The sequence below is a fragment of the Ambystoma mexicanum genome, chromosome 2p (genome assembly GCF_040938575.1).
Source record: "Ambystoma mexicanum isolate Mex_15411 chromosome 2p, UKY_AmexF1_1, whole genome shotgun sequence".
Taxonomy (NCBI): Eukaryota; Metazoa; Chordata; class Amphibia; order Caudata; family Ambystomatidae; genus Ambystoma; species Ambystoma mexicanum.
In genome coordinates, this window is record NC_090923.1 from 115,634,739 (window position 1) to 115,653,113 (window position 18,375).

At 49.1% G+C, this 18,375-nt stretch overlaps 1 protein-coding gene across 2 annotated transcripts in view; it reads right to left on the bottom strand.

Annotated features, from left to right (window-relative positions):
- The window catches only part of EEFSEC (eukaryotic elongation factor, selenocysteine-tRNA specific), a 1,309,919-nt gene that overhangs the window by 949,916 nt on the left and 341,628 nt on the right, over nt 1-18,375 (bottom strand). For both annotated transcript variants that reach the window (XM_069643359.1, XM_069643360.1), the window contains exon 4: nt 3,285-3,449. In XM_069643359.1, the coding sequence (XP_069499460.1) occupies nt 3,285-3,449 (165 nt within the window). The remainder of the gene's footprint in view (nt 1-3,284; nt 3,450-18,375) is intronic.

Sequence of the window (18,375 nt, forward strand, 5' to 3'; positions counted from 1 at the left end):
CCTTATCCTTGAGGGGGGGAACACTGCCTCGCTCCCCCTCCGATGGGGCCTTCGAGCTCGACCGGGGCCTCTCCAGGAGCTTCGCCGGGTGCTCGGCCTTCCTCTTACCCGACCCAGAGCGTTGGCTCGTGGTTGATGGTACCGGGGAGGGTGCGCCCTGCCTGGCGCCCGTAGAGCCCGACCGTTCGGCGCTCCCGGTGCCAGCGGACTCGCGGTGCTTGGCCTTGTGTTGGACCCCCGTCGCCGGGGCGTCCTCAAAAGGTCTTAGAAGACCGCTCGGATTTCTTCCTCTTCTTCTCACCGGACGGGCTCTTCCCTTCCAGCCAGTTGGCGAGACGTTGATGGCGGTCCTTCATGGGCCGCTCCGACATGTTGCCGCAAAACGCACAGTCCTTCTCCACGTGCGTCTTGTCCTCATGTAAGCAGTAGAGACAAAAGGAGTGTTCGTCCTCCTTAAAGACGTTCTGCAGCTGGCATCCAGGGCAGACCCTGAACAGCTTTCCGGGCGTCGAGCTTCCCTTCTCCTGGGCCATGTCCGGGACGGGCCTGAGAAAACTTCTGGAGTCCTCCAAAAGCGTAGCTCGACGAAATCTTCACCCTTGAGGGGCGCAGACGAATCCGACATGGGTCCCCGTTGATCGGATGGAGAGTCGGTGGAGCTTGAGGCTCTTTTGACCGAAAAAAACGAAGTTTTTGAGAAAAACGTGAAAAAATAGCACTAACGCTCGAGAGCAATAGCACGAGGATCCCAACACATGAACGTGCGGTAAAAATCTGAAGATGGCTGCCAGAGGCGGGGCTTAGGTAGAGGGCAGTCATTGGCTGTGGTCAGTATGACGCAGAGACCAGTGATTGGTTATTACTACGAAAGACAGATCAGAAACGAAACTGATACTGGTTTTTTCTTTACCGAGGATTCCCAGCCTGACGACGGGGAATATTCATGAGCATGTGAATCCATGCCAGACCCCATGCTGGAGAAATAAAAAGATTTGCAGAGACTGTCAAAGCTGTGATTAAAACTCAAGTCTCCAGATTCCACGCTTAGCTACTTGGTATCTAGACCACATCTTTCAATATAAATCACCAGTGCCACATCCAAGGCCCTCATTAGGGAAAGGTAAATCACCAGCACTGCACAGATGTCCCTCATTAGGTAAACGGAAATCACCAGCACTGCACAGATGTCCCTCATTAGGTAAACGGAAATCACCAGCACTGCATAGAAGACTGTCATTAGGGAAATGGAAATCACCAGCACTGCATATAAGTCCCTCATTAGGGAAAGGTAAATCACCAGCACCGCACAGAAGTCCCTCATTAGGGAAATGGAAATCACCAGCCCTGCATAGAAGACTGTCATTAGGGAAATGGAAATCACCAGCACTGCACAGGTGTCCCTCATTAGGTTAACGGAAATCACCAGCACTGCATAGAAGACTGTGATTACGGAAAGGGAAATCACCAGCACTGCATATAAGTCCCTCATTAAATCACCAGCACCACATAGAAGTCCCTCATTAGGGAAATGGAAATCACCAGCACTGCAAAGATGTCCCTCATTAGGTTAACGGAAATCACCAGCACTGCATAGAAGACTGTCATTAGGGAAATGGAAATCACCAGCACCGCATAGAAGTCCCTCATTAGGGAAATGGAAATCACCAGCACTGCACAGATGTCCCTCATTAGGTAAGCGGAAATCACCAGCAGTGCATAGAAGACTGTGATTAGGGAAAGGGAAATCACCAGCACTGCATATAAGTCCCTCATTAAATCACCAGTACTGCATAGAAGTCCCTGATTAGGAAAAAGTGAATCACCAGTATGGCTTAGAAGCCCATCATTATGGAAAGATAAATCACCATTACCTCATCAAAGTCCCTCACTAGGTGAAGGTAAATGAGTGATCAAGAGACTCAGAGAGACCAACACAAAGACAATACCCAAAACACTTTATAGGACATGGCAGGCATTCATCCTAATGTATGTGTAATCCATTTATTGGTTACTTGTAAGGAACCTATAGTGCACAGAGGTGCTTCAAAGTGCTGGAGGAGGGGGACAAGAATACTGGGAATATAAAACGGGGGTTGGGGCTTGTAGAACATGAAGCAAAGCAGTTAGAATAAACATTTGCACAGCCAACGCACATTCCATAATCCAAGTACTACTATTTTAGTGGACAGTGGGGGTACGGCGAGGTAGCAGCCCACCATGCATTTACAGGACAGTACAGGAGTGCACTTGTAGCAGAAGGTACCTACCTTTATCAATGTCATTACAAGAACCTGCAGATTATCCTAAAAATGCCCCGTGCTCACATATATTTTAGTACAAGTAGGTGGCACCCTGACAGAGTATGGTGCCAAGGAAATCTAGAGACGGGACTAACGAAATACTTAAACCTATTTTTTTTAACTAGTTTTCTGAATAAAAATGGGACCACTTGACAGATTGTACATAGGAAATAAGCATACATAAAATACTGGTTTCTGCAGATTTTACTTGTATTCTTGCAGTTTAACTTTTAATCTTTAATCATTTTAAAAATGAGCACCTAAAAATGTGATTTTTCTCAGAATTATTTTTCCTTGCTTGCCATTAGCCCCTTCACCCTGTCCATTCGATTCCCATTTCACGCCCATTTCTACTCTACCTGTCTCCCCATCCAACACATCCTGTGCTTTTCTCTTTCCATTGCCCCAACTCTTTCTCCCCTGCCTCTTCGTTTGCATGCCTTCCCTCCATCTTCATCTCAGTTCTCTTCTTTCTATTTCATTGTCTTTCCTTTTTCTTTTATTCGCCCTCTTCTTTCTCCCTGCGTTGTGTCTCTACCCATCTCTCTTTCGATCTCTCTCTTTTTTTTATCCTCCCAGGATCGGTGTCTCCTGCTCTCTGTGTTCATATGTATTGTGATTTCTAGCAGTCATTACATCTTCAGTGTGGAATGTGTGTGTTTCAGTTCGTTTTGCCGAAAGCTGACACTCTCCTTTTGATGTCATTGCATAGCCTCTTTTCTTCAGCTGAAACTTAAGATCTTGCTTCAGTCCATTCCTAGACTTTCCCTCTGCAACAATCCAGACATGCCCTGATCTGGCAATGATTTTAAGGACTTATGGTTCCAGTGCACCTTTAAAGCCCATTTCGCAAGAAAGAAAATCAAACTTGTCTCGACTTTGCAAGGCATGAAGAACCCATGAAATTACTGGAAATGGCAAATAAGATATAAAGACACGGACGTGCCCCATCTCGCCACCTGGGATGGGAAAAGGAAGGCTCACCTTTAAGGCAGGGATCTCCACGTTGTCATTAAGGCTGACAGAGCCGGAAAGGATGGTCCCCGTCATCACAGTACCTTGACCTTTGATCGAGAAGCAGTGGTCCACAGCCATGAGAAAGGGTCCTGAGGCATCTCTCGTTGGCAGGTAGGCCTGAGACGTCAGGAGCTGGAGAAGAAATGAAGCAGCATCATGAGGCAAAGTCATAGCATAGACAAGTGGCCAACAGTAAGCTAGACTGTGGGAGATCCATGGAACAGAGTGCTGCCAAAAGTCCCCAGATAAAAACAAAGCCCCTAATAGTTTGACAATTACCCATAACCAATTTTCTAATGTAGCCCACTATATACCTAAAAGTCTCCAATCCTAGCTGTGTAATAAACCCATACTACACATTATTAAGAGGAACCAGTACGACAAGCTGTGCTGAAGAATACAAGGTCTACCGTGACAGAAACCAAGGCTCTCAAGTATCCCCAATCCATGCCTGAGAACGCCATCTCACATACAACTCGCATACAACACTCACACCTTCGATCTAGTTGTGTACACGAACGCTACTAAGACAACTGTGACATTTTGTGAATACAAGTAAAGGTGGACTTTGGAGGCAGTTTACCTCTTCCTCATTTAGACATCCCTTGATGCGCACACAGCTCACCGACACGCCCCTAGAAACACTCACTTTTGCTGGTCTTGAAGTAAGCTACCTCACCAATTGCTAGTCGTTCCACTGAAACCCTACTTTGCCCTCTATCCCCTGCTCCCCATAGTCCTTCTAGTTCCACTGCTACCCCCGCAGTCTCCCTGTAACCCCAGGGGCGTGTCCCCTGTGTACAGCACTCTGTTGGTTCCCAGCTTGGTACATGCTTTATAAAAATGCACACACCTGTAATCCAATAATAGAGGAATATTCTATGCAAGGCATTTTGTGAATCCAGAGTACAATATACTCACGATTACACTGCTAATCTTTCCAAATGTCAGTCAAATGTACAATATACTCACGATTACACTGCTAATCTTTCCAAATGTCAGTCAAATGTACTCCTGCAAAAAGGTTTGAGGATCGGCAGCACAAGCCCCTGATGTAAATGATTTGTAAAAGGAAAGGCCAGGTCTGAAAGGTGGTGCCCTACATGCATCGAACCATCACATCTCCCCCTAATCCTGGTTCATAGATTCCAGGTCTAGCACCAGGGGCAGCATGGTTTGTAACCTGGATATCAGACAAGCGCACGGACTACTTAGAAGATGGTCCGTGCGGACTACTTAGAAGATGGTCCGTTCAGATGTGGGCAAGATTTAACATGCACGTGTGCGCTGGGAACACTTGTTTTTTTTTAAGTCTGGCAGTGGCAGTGGTCATTTTCGTTTCGCATATTGTCTCAAAAATAATCCTTTCAAATGACTCAGTAGAAGAATAAAGCGATGCGAGGACCTTTAGTGTATCTCAAGGCCGCATTGAAGCAAACATTGCACAGACGCTTAGATCGAATTCTCTGACTGTGCAAGGTTGCAATTCACCAATAGCAATCCCCCAATAAGAATAAACGAGCATTGACAAAATCCATTAGTGTGACTTTTTTTTCCAGGAGAAAGCTTTTGTAGATGGAGCAGGTGCCGGAGAAGTGGGCCCATGACATGGCAGGAGGGCGAGCACGTGCAGCAGGGAATGTCACCGCCCTGGACAAAGACGGGGAGCTGGATCCCAAAGGATCCGGGAAAGAAGCGGGTGGTGGAGGACAGTTGCGCTGCACCCACGGCTAGAAAGATGGGTGCGCAGACTCTGAAGGTGAGCAGCTCTGCAGCCCTCAGCACCGAGAGAGACAGAGGAGCAGGTGCAAGCTTAGAAGAGCACCACAGGCCTACGAAAGCATGGGGAGGATAGGGGTATTGCATCTGCAGGAAGATACAGTAGGAATTAGGTTGCAGTAGAAAAGGATCACATGGTGTGTGCTCACACTGCTGTTATCCCACATAGCAGACTAGGTACCCCCATCCTCAATGGCCAAAAGCAGCATGTCTGATCATTCTTATGCCAACGTTGAGCTCCTAGAAACGCATTTCTCGTAGCAGCACACTACAGCCCGCCGTAAAGGTCAGCCTCTATGTGCTTGTAAACCCGGGACCCAGAAGAAAGTACTAACTGTGGTTCACAGATCAAGAACAGGACATGTGTAGGCTCTGCACTGACACGCACTTTACCGCTGCCACGATTTAGAATGCTTTTCTTCTCTGAGAAGTCTGCAGCTTTGTGGCCGCCCCTCTTGAGGCATCTCAGATTTGCACCTGCTACCATATACCTGATTCACAAAGCCTAAACCGGGGGCAAATCTGGAGATTGCACAGGCAATCTTTGAGAAGCTCACATGCAATTGTTATTATCAACGACTTGTTAAAGGGCATCCTAGAGACCATCTAGGGTTCTCCAGGACTGCTTCTGGTTTAGGTGTTTACACATGGGCATCTACTTATTTACTCCAGTGAAATTCTTAGTGAATTACGCCTCTAGCAAATGGAATAGGCAGAAAAGCCCTCATGCAACTCTACCATTGTCCCTGGACACCATCATCAAGTTACTGCACAAATCCCTTTGAACATCAGGTCGGGTAACAATTAATTCGGAATTCAAAAAGGTATTCCATGACATGTTCCAAGCAGAAAACAGCAATGTATAGCTTCCCATTGTCTATTAGCCAATACCAAACTACATTAATAGGAAGCGGGAAATACTGTAGACAGCACATTTATTTGATTTGATACAGCTTTCAATTTGTTTTCATCATTTGTCTCACTTGATTAGACAATTGACCGCAGGTTATCACAAATACCATTTCCTCCCCCATTCTTGAAGCTATTTTGACCCTTTGTAAATCTACTCGGGATTGATTTGGTATTTTTGATTGCATTTGCCTTAATACCACCCTATCGTACTTTGTATCTTGTAGATTGTTACTGGAGGTTGCAGATTCTTGGAGTTAAAAGTTTTTATTTTACAGAGCAAAGCAGACATCATGGAACTCAACAAAGGTGCCTAACAACATTAAAAACAGCATAGTCATTGCAGTGGTACAAATGAACAGACACAAAATAGTAATCTCAATGTGCATACATGATGATGGACAATTGATACTGAAAGAAGGAGGGAAAAGAAAAAAAAGGAGAGGTTCAACGAGAATAAGTGCCCAACAAATAACTCAGATTCCATAGGACACATTAGGTATAAGTATCAAGGTAACATCCCCATATGTCTAAACATTTGTCAGTGTCTCGTGATTTCTCACATAAGCAGATATGCAACATACATGGGCCATAATGTAATAATAGAAGGTCATATTTTTAGTCAAGATTTATTGTGCATGTTTTTCAACAAAACCATAAAAAAAGAGAAACATTTTCTGAACGTATTCCCCATACAATGTACATGTATTCCTCTAAAAGTTAACACTGCATCAATTAACTTCAGTGATTGATCACATTTCATCTCTTTAAGCATGTATTGCAAAATATTAATTAATAAATCTCACTACAGATACGATCAACGAGTTCCTGTTAGCTGCTAACACATGACACCAGACTTCCTCAGAATTAAGAAATTCCTTGTTATGTACAAACGATTTCTATTCATTTATTTAAAGGGAAGACACCCGAGATTAATGTGAGGGGTCAGAAATGAAAGCCAGACACAAAGCTGTCATAATTACAGGAAAACACATTTATTAAAATACCTTGTTAGCCCTATTCTAAAGAGAAACATTCCTACCTAGAAACTAAAAGTAAGGGTCAGTCCGCATCAGGATGTCAGTTATTAAAGAAAGCTGTCCTTGTGTCCTTGTGAACTCACAGCACTGGAAGCAAGATTCTACGCCCTTGGAACGCTTATTCATGATGGGAGAAAACACGCTTTACGCTACTGATTAAGTACCGCCAGGCAACGATCTGACTAATTGCAAGCACACACTCAGCATCAGAAGCTGCAGCGACAACACATAATGCTTACCTTCATCACAGGAGAAAGAGGCACATTTGTGCACATGTGAACGTAGCACTCTAACTTCAAATGCCCCACTGTGAAATCCAACCATGAGATACGGGCATAAGATGACTAATGCTGCTTTCTGATCCCAATTCACCCCCAGTTTTAGGTATTGATGGAATATATTGCAAAATAACTGGTCCAAATGCATGGAAAAGACTCAGCTCAACCAAGACCACGAGTTTAGCTGCCATTGGACTTTCCTTTGTAAATCAATTGGGATAACAACTGTTGATTCCCTCCTTTGGAAAGTAAACAGTAATTGATAGGAGTATGTTTAACTCAATTTAAAGAATTGTCTAAACCAGTTGGGAGACACCATCATTCTATTTGTCAACTTTACTTTTGTTGCATGTGATTTCAGACAAGATCTGTACATGTGAATCATTTGTTTTTGATTTTATTGTTTTAGATTGTACATAATAGGTTTTCTTGCACTTTTCTTAATGTTTGAATTATATGTATGCACAAATTGGTATTTGAATTGCATAAGCCTTATTGATCATGAATAAAATGAGTGAATTATTTACAATTTAATTCAGCTGAGTTTATGTGAACCCTTAGACCTCAAAGGAATGATATAAAGATACAGAGAGATGTGTTAGTGAAAATCACATAGTTAGAAGCCCTTTAATTTATGTAATAGGGACCCTCCGGGAGGACATCCCACTAGTGGTATAATACACCCACTATCTGTGGGCCATCCAGATCATTTGATTGGTCTCTTTCATGATGGAGATAACTTTGGAATAATGTAAATTTAGTTTCAGCCATGTTGCTTTTTGCCTGTCAGGACAAACCCTCTTTTGTGTATATGGCTACTTGTGTCCTTGTGTCCAAAAACACCCTATCCTGACCCTCACACTACAAACAAAAACAACAAATAGTTCAAGGAAATGTCTTTATCTTCATGTTGATGTTGGCAAAAAGTGTTCAAAACAAAACGTATAAGGATGACCCCAACAGAAATGTTCTCCAAGGTAAAGATACTTAGTTCCAGAGATTGGTTCCCTTCCCCTGGATTCTTGGATTGAATGGCAACAATGTCTCCTTTAGCTAATAGTTTCTTTGTGTCTTCACTGAACTCACAAGTTCCTTTTTAAATAATAAGTTCTGTAACAGTCTTTCTGTAGTATTTATAGTAACTTTGCAGCTCACCTTGTATACTCCCTGCCAGGAATATTCATACAATTTCGGCTCTCTGGTATACTCGCCTGCCAGGACTCCTCTTTAGGGTTTTGAGATTCCCTAGTATACTCACATGGCAGGAATCTGGATTCAATTTCAGCTGCCTGATGTACTCGCCTCCCAGGACTTCTTATGCATTTCACAATTATTTGGTTATCACAGTACTTTGCTTCTACCACACCAGCACATACCGCAAAGTGCTTGGTATATCTGTCTATGGAAGCATTTACTCAAACTTCTCCCCACATTGGCAGCTCATGCATCTATAAATGATTGGGGTTTGCCTTTATACTTTAGCTTGTCTGCATTCAAACATTCTTCTTATTGGGTGTTGAATTTGTACTTTGCCTTGACTGCATTCAAACAAACTTTGTGTATTTTCTGCATCACCAATTTGTACCAATCGTTTGTTGGCGTGCTTGCTGGAACACACAGCGGTCCCCAGATGCTTTGGGCAGACTCACTGGTTCCTTTGAGCATCTCTGATGCTGCTCGCGCCTCTGCAGTGTGTTTCCTTCACCCGCCTTCCAGTTTGGAGGGTGCAGACATTCGTTCAGCATTCTGCACGGCTAAGCAGTCTCACGCCAGCTTTCCTTCTCCGTCCGTGCTGGAGAACGTTGTTGACCCACAAAGAAGCTTGTAATTGAACAGAAATGACATTAGTGAAAAGTAACCAAACCAGAAGAGCTGGGAAGTGTCCCAAGGAATCATATTATTTTGGAAAGGTTAAGTACTGGAAAGCATGGGGAAGGGAACCCCTGTTCATTGTGAACTATTTTGTACTTTGGGAAGGGAAACCCTTAACAAACCAAGAGCTGGAAGAAGCTCAGAATATTTTTGCGAACACTATCTATGTATCTATCTGCATTTTTATATAGCGCCACTAACGCATGGGCCTCAGGGCACTGACAAAGAACACGTAGAAAGACAAAAGAAAAAACCTAAAGCAAAATATCCGATAGAGAAAGGACAGGCTAGGAGTGGAGTGGATGGTCATATAGTAAAAGTAGGTTCATTGATCCTAAAGCCAAGCTTTACATCGAAAAGAAATGTCTTCCAGTGCTTCTTAAAGTGGATGGTTGAGTCACCATCAACTAGATGTTTGAGGAGAGCATTCCACAGGGCTGGAGCCCAGGAATTAAAACTGGCTCCTCCAATCTTCTTCAAGTTTATATGTGGTTGACTCAGCCGAAGAGTATCATTTGATTGAACTGTGCCTCTGATAAGGTTCTTTATTATTCTGGTTATTAGAACGGTGCCTCGTCGTGAAGGCATTTAAAACTGCGACTAGGCACTTGAAATGTAGCCTCTATCTAATAGGTAGCCAATGTAGGCTCCTACAAGCCTCAGTGACATGTGCTATACGCTTTAAGCCGCAGACGGCGCATACTGCGCCGTTCTGAACCATCTGAACTTTTTTAATGTTCGTCTGTGAAGTTCCTATAAGTAGACTGTTATAATAATCCAATTTTGAGTTTATGATAGCAGCTGCGATCACGGCTCAATTTTCATCAGATAAAAATGGACAAATGTTCCATAGTAGTTGAGTGTAGTAGCAGCATGTTCATTTTAAGTGGTTAACCTGCTGGTTAAAGGATGAATGGGGGTCAAGAAAGACACCCAAAGTCTTTACTGTTATAGAGACAATAGTGTGTTGAGCTATGATGAAATTCCCATATGTAGAATCAAGTTTCTTCAGCTTGTATTGAGTGCCTAAGATGAGAAGCTCGGTTTCCGAGTTATTACACTACTTACTTTAATGCTGACATCCCTACACATTGTATGTAGTCAGATGTGAGTGCATCTATAGGTTTTGTACACAGACAGACGTTTGCTTTGGACTTCCTGACACAGACTAGCCTTAGTTCCCTTTAGGTAGGGAAACTCCATCTCAGCATAGGGCAAGATAAACCTTTTTCCAACCCTACATTTGATTTAATAAAAGTGTATAGCCCACATATTCCTGCTTGCACCCTATCTCTACACTTCCCACCCAGCATCTACTGCACTCTGTGGGGGCATTGACAGACACAGTCCCACAGCTGGCACAAAGATACTGGCCCTCCACATGAGCCTAAAACTGAGAGCACAATGAGAGCAAAGTTGGGAAAAGGAATCAAGATGACTATGGTTTCTGGCTGTGCTTCATTGCCTGCTTGGTTAAAAATAGGACTATAGACTCTGTAGAATTTTGAGATCAAACACATCACTGATCATTCCAGCTTGCTCTCACTACATGGCGACAAACAAATGTTTCAGAGCTGGTTGGGGCAACGCATCTACCCACATGCCTTCCGGGCAGACATGGCAAACCTCAGTCATCTGCGTGTCGAAATAGAAAGTATATCGTGCCTCCTATTGTAATAAATATATTAATATTGGCCTACGCCAAGCTGCTCGAAAGTCGCTTGCGAAAGAAATATGTGTTGCAAGGTCCTGACCTTAAATCCATGTAAATCCATGTAAGCCGCCATTTTAGGTCAAACCGCCATTTTAGGATTCGTTGTGTAAAAGTCACCCTGTGAGCTAAAATGGTGGACAATGTCATTCCAGAATACAACATGGCCGTCTTGACCGCTGTACATAGCTAATATGTAATTTGCCTGCAGGCCACTTGTTGAGGTCATGAACTGAGACCTCGTCCTTCATTGACCTATGTGTAGAAGGATTGCTCGTGCAATGAAACTAATCCACGAGCATATGTTGAGACAATGTATTCAAATACTGAACGAAGAACATCTGTTTAACTACATTGTATTAATGTTTAAGAAGGCCTGCATGGAAAACTTTAGAATACACAGTTATTGCATACGCTTGTTGATACATGTATTAAAAGCAAACCAGTGATATGCGGTTATTTGAGACTTGACACGAACCCTAGATCGGTGATGTATTAAAAGGCATATTAACCCGAGGTGGGGCTGGACAACGCGCCCACTAAATGTATAAAAAGCGAATGCATTCTAATGTACAGCGTCTCTCACTGAACACACTGAACCACGCTGGAGTTCGTTGTGTTGTACTGAGGGGCGATAGCTATCTGATTTTGCTCTGTTTTTGTAACTGGGTTCAGTATAAAATAAAGTACTTTGTATGTTCCTTTGTAACCCGTGTTCGGTGTATTCCCTTTTGGTGTACTCAGCCTCGATATTCTTTTTCTGTTTTCACATGTGTACCCGCTGGAAACCCAAAACACATTTTTTTGTCCACTCATCTCTGGGAAATATGTCCCTTTATTTCCATTTATACTACCGGAAGAGTGTGGGTTGCATTATTAAGGTAAAAGTATTTGTGATGGGCTCTAGTATTTGGAACCGTCCTTGATAAGCTCTGTTGATTGCTATGGTGTCTTTCTTGCTTGCTGCCTGGTCACTAGCATTATTAAGGTATCCAGTGATGTTACCGAATTGAAAACAATGAATTAAATGTTACTGAAAAAAATACAGAAAAGTAAATATATAGAGGGTTAAAAGGTGTGGGCGGTGGTTCGGGGTGGGGTTAGAAGCATGGGGAAACGGGAAGATTCACAGGGTAATTCATAGAAATTCGCACAAAAGTGGCGCACGCGGCTGGCGCACAGTGTCCCCGTGCGATACACTGCGCCAGCCGCGTGCGAAAAAATCCTTTTTATCGCACAGCGTATTCATGGATTTTAGCCTCCGAAATCAGCCGTGGCGCAGAGTGGCGCATCGACCCTGCAGCAGCGCGAGTTACGCCCCCAAGAACGCCCTCGCGCAAGGAAAAGCCTTCAAAATTCCCAAATCATCACAAAGGGCTGCACCAACCCTGGACCGGTTCACAGGGCTGCCAAACAGCAAACGCCAAGCGGGGAACGTGTATTTCAGTGGTTCGCGGGAAGTTTCACACGCAATTGTCCTGGGTAGGTGTACATCAGGGGTGCGTGGGAAGTAACACACGCGATTCCATCAGGGCGCGTGTATTCCAGGGGTGCGCGGGAAGTATCACACGCAAAAACAGCAGGGTACGTGTATTCCAGGGGTGCGTGGGAAGTATCACACGCAAAAGCAGCAGGGTACGTGTATTTCAGGGGTGCGCAGGAAGTATCACACGCGATTCCATCAGGGTACGTGTATTCCAGGGGTGCGCGGGAAGTATCACACACAAAAGCAGCAGGGTACGTGTATTACAGGGGTGCGCAGGAAGTATCACACGCGATTCCATCAGGGTACGTGTATTCCAGGGGTGCGCGGGGAGCACCACACGTGAATTGCACGTGTGGGTCCTCCCAGGTGTACCCTTTACACCCTCCACGGCCCCTGCAGGCGGCCCACACCACAGGGGCCTACCCTGCACATGTCCCGCAGGCAGCCCATCCACGATGCCCATGCTCCCCAGCCAACCCACATGTCACCTTGCACCACTGCCCACCAACGCATGTCCCCCTGCTCCCCCAACCCCAAGGGGCACCCTCCACCAGGCCCCCACTCATGTCCAACTCATGTCTCCCAGCACCCCCACCCCCCAGCAGTGCAGGGCACCCTCCACCAGGCCCCCACTCATGTCTCCCACCACCACCACCCCCCAGCATCCATGGGCACCCTCCACCAGGCCCCCACTCATGTCCCCCTGCACCCCCACCCCCCAGCAGTGCATGGCACCCTCCACCAGGCCCCCACTCATGTCTCCCATCACTCCCACCCCCCAGCAGTGCAGGGCACCCTCCACCAGGCCCCCACGCATTTCCCCCTGCACCCCCACCCCCCAGCATCCAGGGGCACCCTCCACCAGGCCCCCACTCATGTCAAACCACCACCCCCACCCACCCAGAAGTGCAGGGGCACCCTCTACCAGGCCCCACTCATGTCTCCCATCACCCCACCCCCCAGCAGTGCAGGGCACCCTCCACCAGGCCCCCACTCATGTCTCCCACCACCCCCACCCCCCAGCAGTGCAGGGCACCCTCCACCAGGCCCCCACTCATGTCTCCCATCACCCCCACCCCCCAGCATCTAGGGGCACCCTCCACCAGGCCCCCACTCATGTCCCCCTGCACCCCCAACCCCCAGCAGTGCAGGGCACCCTCCACCAGGCCCCCACTCATGTCTCCCATCACCCCCACCCCCCAGCAGTGCAGGGCACCCTCCACCAGGCCCCCACTCATATCTCCCACCACCCCCACCCCCCAGCACTGTGGGGCAACCTCCACCAGGCCCCCACTCATGTCTCCCATCTACCCCCACCCCCCACCAGTCAGGGGCACCCTCCACCAGGCCCCCACTCATGTCTCCCATCACCCCCACCCCCCAGCATCTAGGGGCACCCTCCACCAGGCCCCCACTCATGTCTCCCATCACCACCACCCACCAGCAGTGCAGGGCACCCTCCACCAGGCCCCCACTCATGTCCCCCAGCCAACATGTCATCACAATCTAGATCCCTGGCCCTTATGGTCAGCCTCCAAATGCCAAACACCCACCGAGTATTGCATCCACCCACTTGGCAATAAATGGAAATGGCAATAACATGATAGAACCCCAGTTGCAAGTTTGGAAATTAACACATGTCCCTCACATACACCCAACGGGTGTCAGTGAATGTCAAAACCCATATCACGATATGCATGAAACCAATGAGATGATACTACACATTGAAGTTTGAAGAAAAAATATGTATTAAAAGCAACATAAATTGAATCAAAAATAAACAAACAATAATGGAAATTAAAAAAAAATAAACCAGCATGTCCGTGAAATAATGCAAAACCACAAATCATAATCCAAAGGAAAGGTGTCTAAAGTCACAGTCCACAAAAGTAAATCCAATGGAAAATTAAAATCGAAAACCATTGCTCCATGGGTAAATAAAAAAAAAATGAAAAATCGAAAAGTCAACCATGCACAAATAAACAATCCAGGGTCCATGATCCCAACAGAAGAAATGAAACCGATCTAATAACACTACCTAAAAAAAAAAGAACTATATACAAAAATGTGGCCCATTGTCCAAAAGGCCCAAAAAAAATGCAAAACCAAAAGAAACCTAACACTAACTACAGAACTATTTACAAGGGCAGCGGCTAGTCCGACGGCTCACTTCGGGATGTTCCGGGCCAGGACATCATCAAACTCCTGCTCAATGTCACGGAGGCGGTCCTCCTCCATGGCCCCGAGGCTCCGCAGGGCCGTCGACATGTTCACCCCCAACTCCCTGCGGATTGCCTCGAGGCACTCGGCCCGCCTCAGGGCCCTCCGCTTGGAGTTCTCCGCCCTGACCATCGTGAGCCGTGCCTCTTCCGCCCGCTGCCGCTCCGCATCTATGGCGTGGCCCAACCGCTGCCACACGGAAGACACTTCCCGTCCTGGGTCCTCCTGCCCTCCGGCCGATGCCTGCCCCTCCGATGTCGAAGGCCCGAGCCATCATGGCTCCCACCACGTTGCTGCTGCTGCTGTGCCTCTGCCCGTGCACTGCCTCCTGCTGCCTGCACATCCTCCGCTGGCTGGGGTGCAGTCGTTGATGTGGCCACCCCTGCTGGACGTCCGACTCCCGACTGTGGCAGGGATGCCTCCTCCACCAGCCTGGCTGCACCGTCAGAGGCAGCTCCACAGGGCACCCAGGATACTAATGGGTGGGAAGATGGCACAGAGGACGACTGGTGAATAGGGGGTTCAGTTGAGGAGGGGGTCTGAGCAAGACCCATCAAACAGAGGAATCCGGCCTGGGTGACCTGTCCCAGTAGGCCGACGCGGCCAACGAGCCATTCAAGATGACGTGCAGTCTCCTCATGAAAAGACTGCAGGTCACCTCGCATGGCCCGTTGACGCAACGCCACACCAGTCAGGACAGGCTCAACCCGGACCCGGATAGCCACGTCCACAGGCAGAGGAAGGCCAGTTGTCGTGAGCTCATCCCCTGCCTGAAAACGGGTCTGGACGTAGGCATCCCTGCTGGTGCAAGATGATGCAGTGACAGGATCAGGGACAGGATTGCACACAGGCACCTCCGCGGCGACCTGTGCTGCCTCCTGTCCCTGGGCCTGCACTGCACCACTAGCACCAGTGGAATCCCTACCTCCAGACCCCGTCTTTGTTGCTTGCATGGCCCCCCAACACGCCGGGGCCTGGCTGTGGACATGGTGGTGCCTGCACACTACTGGGGGCGCATATAACAGCTGCCCGCCAGAACGGTCAAGGGAGCGAAAGCGTGACTTGAGCACTCCGAATGTGCGCTCCACTATGCCCCGGGTTGCAATATGGGCTGTGTTGTATCTTACCTCGGGAGGCGTGATGGGGTTCCGAATTGGCGTCATCATGTGGGTGCTCAGAGGGTAGGCACTGTCCCCTGGTGAGGAGGTGATGGGTATCATTAGTGGGGTAGTGACATAACTCTGCATCTGACATGCATGCATGTGCAGTGGCATCCATACTCGCCAAGCAGCCATGTATCGCCATGCTGCCCAGCTTCTAGGTCCCGGCTTAGTGTAGACATTCGGTAAATGAAGCTGTCGTGGGTGGACCCTGGAAAGTTGGCATATACTGAGGTGATGATTCCCTTGGCATTACGTACTACCTGCACATTGATGGAATGCCAGTGCTTGCGGTTCCTATAGATGTGCTCAGATGCCCTGGGGGGACGTAGTGCCACATGGGTGCAGTCAATGGCACTTAGCACTTTGGGGAATTGTGCCACACCGTAGAAATCCAGGGCGGCAGCCTGCCTTTCTGCAGGTGTCCTGGGCAGGTATATGTGCCTGCGGACTGATGGGCGTGCAGTGATGATGTTCAAGACCTGGTGTAGGCAGCGTGACTGCGTGGCCTGTGACACCCCACCCACTATGGCACTTGTCCGCTGAAATGATCCAGTGGCCAAGAAGTGCAGTACATTAAGGACCTTCTCCAGGGGGCTGAGTGCTTGGGAGCACAGGGTGGGTGATGTGAGGTCATCCTCCCACTCACTGACCAGGTCCAGTATTATGTGTGGTGGAAACCTGTACCTCCCATACACCTGGTCATCAGGCATCCCAAAAAGGCTGGTTCTGGGAGTGAAAGTTTGTGCCCTCACTATCCTACTCCTCCTCCTTTAGTAACCCACGGCCACTGCTGCTAGGAACGGTATATTCATCCTGGCGTCTGAGCTTGTTTGTTGCTTGCGCGCACTTTTATGCTGCGCGCCTCGACGTATGCCTGCTTCATGCTGGCGTACGTTTTTCAGGATTGGACCATTTATTTTTCGGCGCTTTGTAGGCGACCGTGTGAATCTTCCCGCCCACCCCAGGAATACGCGTAACACGCTCTCCCAGGCCCAGTCGCGAGTAAATATTCCCGCCCACCCCTGGAATACATGTACCCCACTCTCACAGGCCCAGTCGCGTGTGGAAGTTCACGGGCACACCGAAATACACGTACCCAGGGCAATCGCGTGTGGAACTTCCCGCCAACCCCGTAATATACGTAGCCTGCTGGTATCGCGTGGGAGACTACCCGCGCACCCCAGGAATACACGTACCCAGGCAAATCGCACGGCTGGGGGGTGGGGGTGATGGGAGACATGAGTGGGGGCCTGGTGGAGGGTGCCCCTGGATGCTGGTGGGTGGGGGTGCAGGGGCACATGTGTGGGGGCCTGGTGGAGGGTGCCCTGCACTGCTGGGGGGTGGGGGTGATGGGAGACATGAGTGGGGGCCTGGTGGAGGGTGCCCCTGGATGCTGGTGGGTGGGGGTGATGGGACACATGAGTTGGACATGAGTGGGGGCCTGGTGGAGGGTGCCCTGCACTGCTGGGGGGTGGGGGTGCTGGGAGACATGTGTGGGGGCCTGGTGGAGGGTGCCCTGCACTGCTGGGGGGTGGGGGTGATGGGAGACATGAGTGGGGGCCTGGTGGAGGGTGCCCCTAGATGCTGGGGGGTGGGGGTGATGGGAGACATGAGTTGGACATGAGTGGGGGCCTGGTGGAGGGTGCCCTGCACTGCTGGGGGTGGGGGTGATGGGAGACATGAGTGGGGGCCTGGTGGAGGGTGCCCCTAGATGCTGGGGGGTGGGGGTGCAGGTCAACATGTGTGGGGGCCTGTTGGAGGGTGCCGGTGATGGGAGACATGGGTGGGGGCCTGGTGGAGGGTGCCCCTGGATGCTGGGGGTTAGGGGTGCAGGGGGAAATGAGTGGGGGCCTGGTGGAGGGTGCCCCTGGATGCTGGTGGGTGGGGGTGATGGGAGACATGTGTGGGGGCCTGGTGGAGGGTGCCCTGCACTGCTGGGGGGTGGGGGTGCAGGGGGACATGAGTGGGGGCCTGGTGGAGGGTGCCCCTGGATGCTGGGGGGTGGGGGTGATGGGACACATGAGTTGGACATGAGTGGGGGCCTGGTGGAGGGTGCCCCTGGATGCTGGGGGCGGGTGGGGGTGCAGGGGGACATGTGTGGGGGCCTGGTGGAGGGTGCCCTGCACTGCTGGGGGGGTGGGGGTGATGGGAGACATGAGTGGGGGCCTGGTGGAGGGTGCCCCTAGAGGCTGGGGGGTGGGGGTGATGGGAGACATGAGTTGGACATGAGTGGGGGCCTGGTGGAGGGTGCCCTGCACTGCTGGGGGGTGGGGGTGATGGGAGACACGAGTGGGGGCCTGGTGGAGGGTGCCCCTAGATGCTGGGGGTGGGGGTGATGGGAGACATGAGTGGGGGCCTGGTGGAGGGTGCCCCTGGATGCTCGGGGGTGGTGGTGCTGGGAGACATGAGTTGGACATGAGTGGGGGCCTGGTGGAGGGTGCCCTGCACTGCTGGGGGGTGGTGGTGATGGGACAAATGAGTGGGGGCCTGGTGGAGGGTGCCCCTGGATGCTGGGGGGAGGGGGTGCTGGGAGACATGAGTTGGACATGAGTGGGGGCCTGGTGGAGGGTGCCCCTGGACGCTGGTGGGTGGTGGTGCTG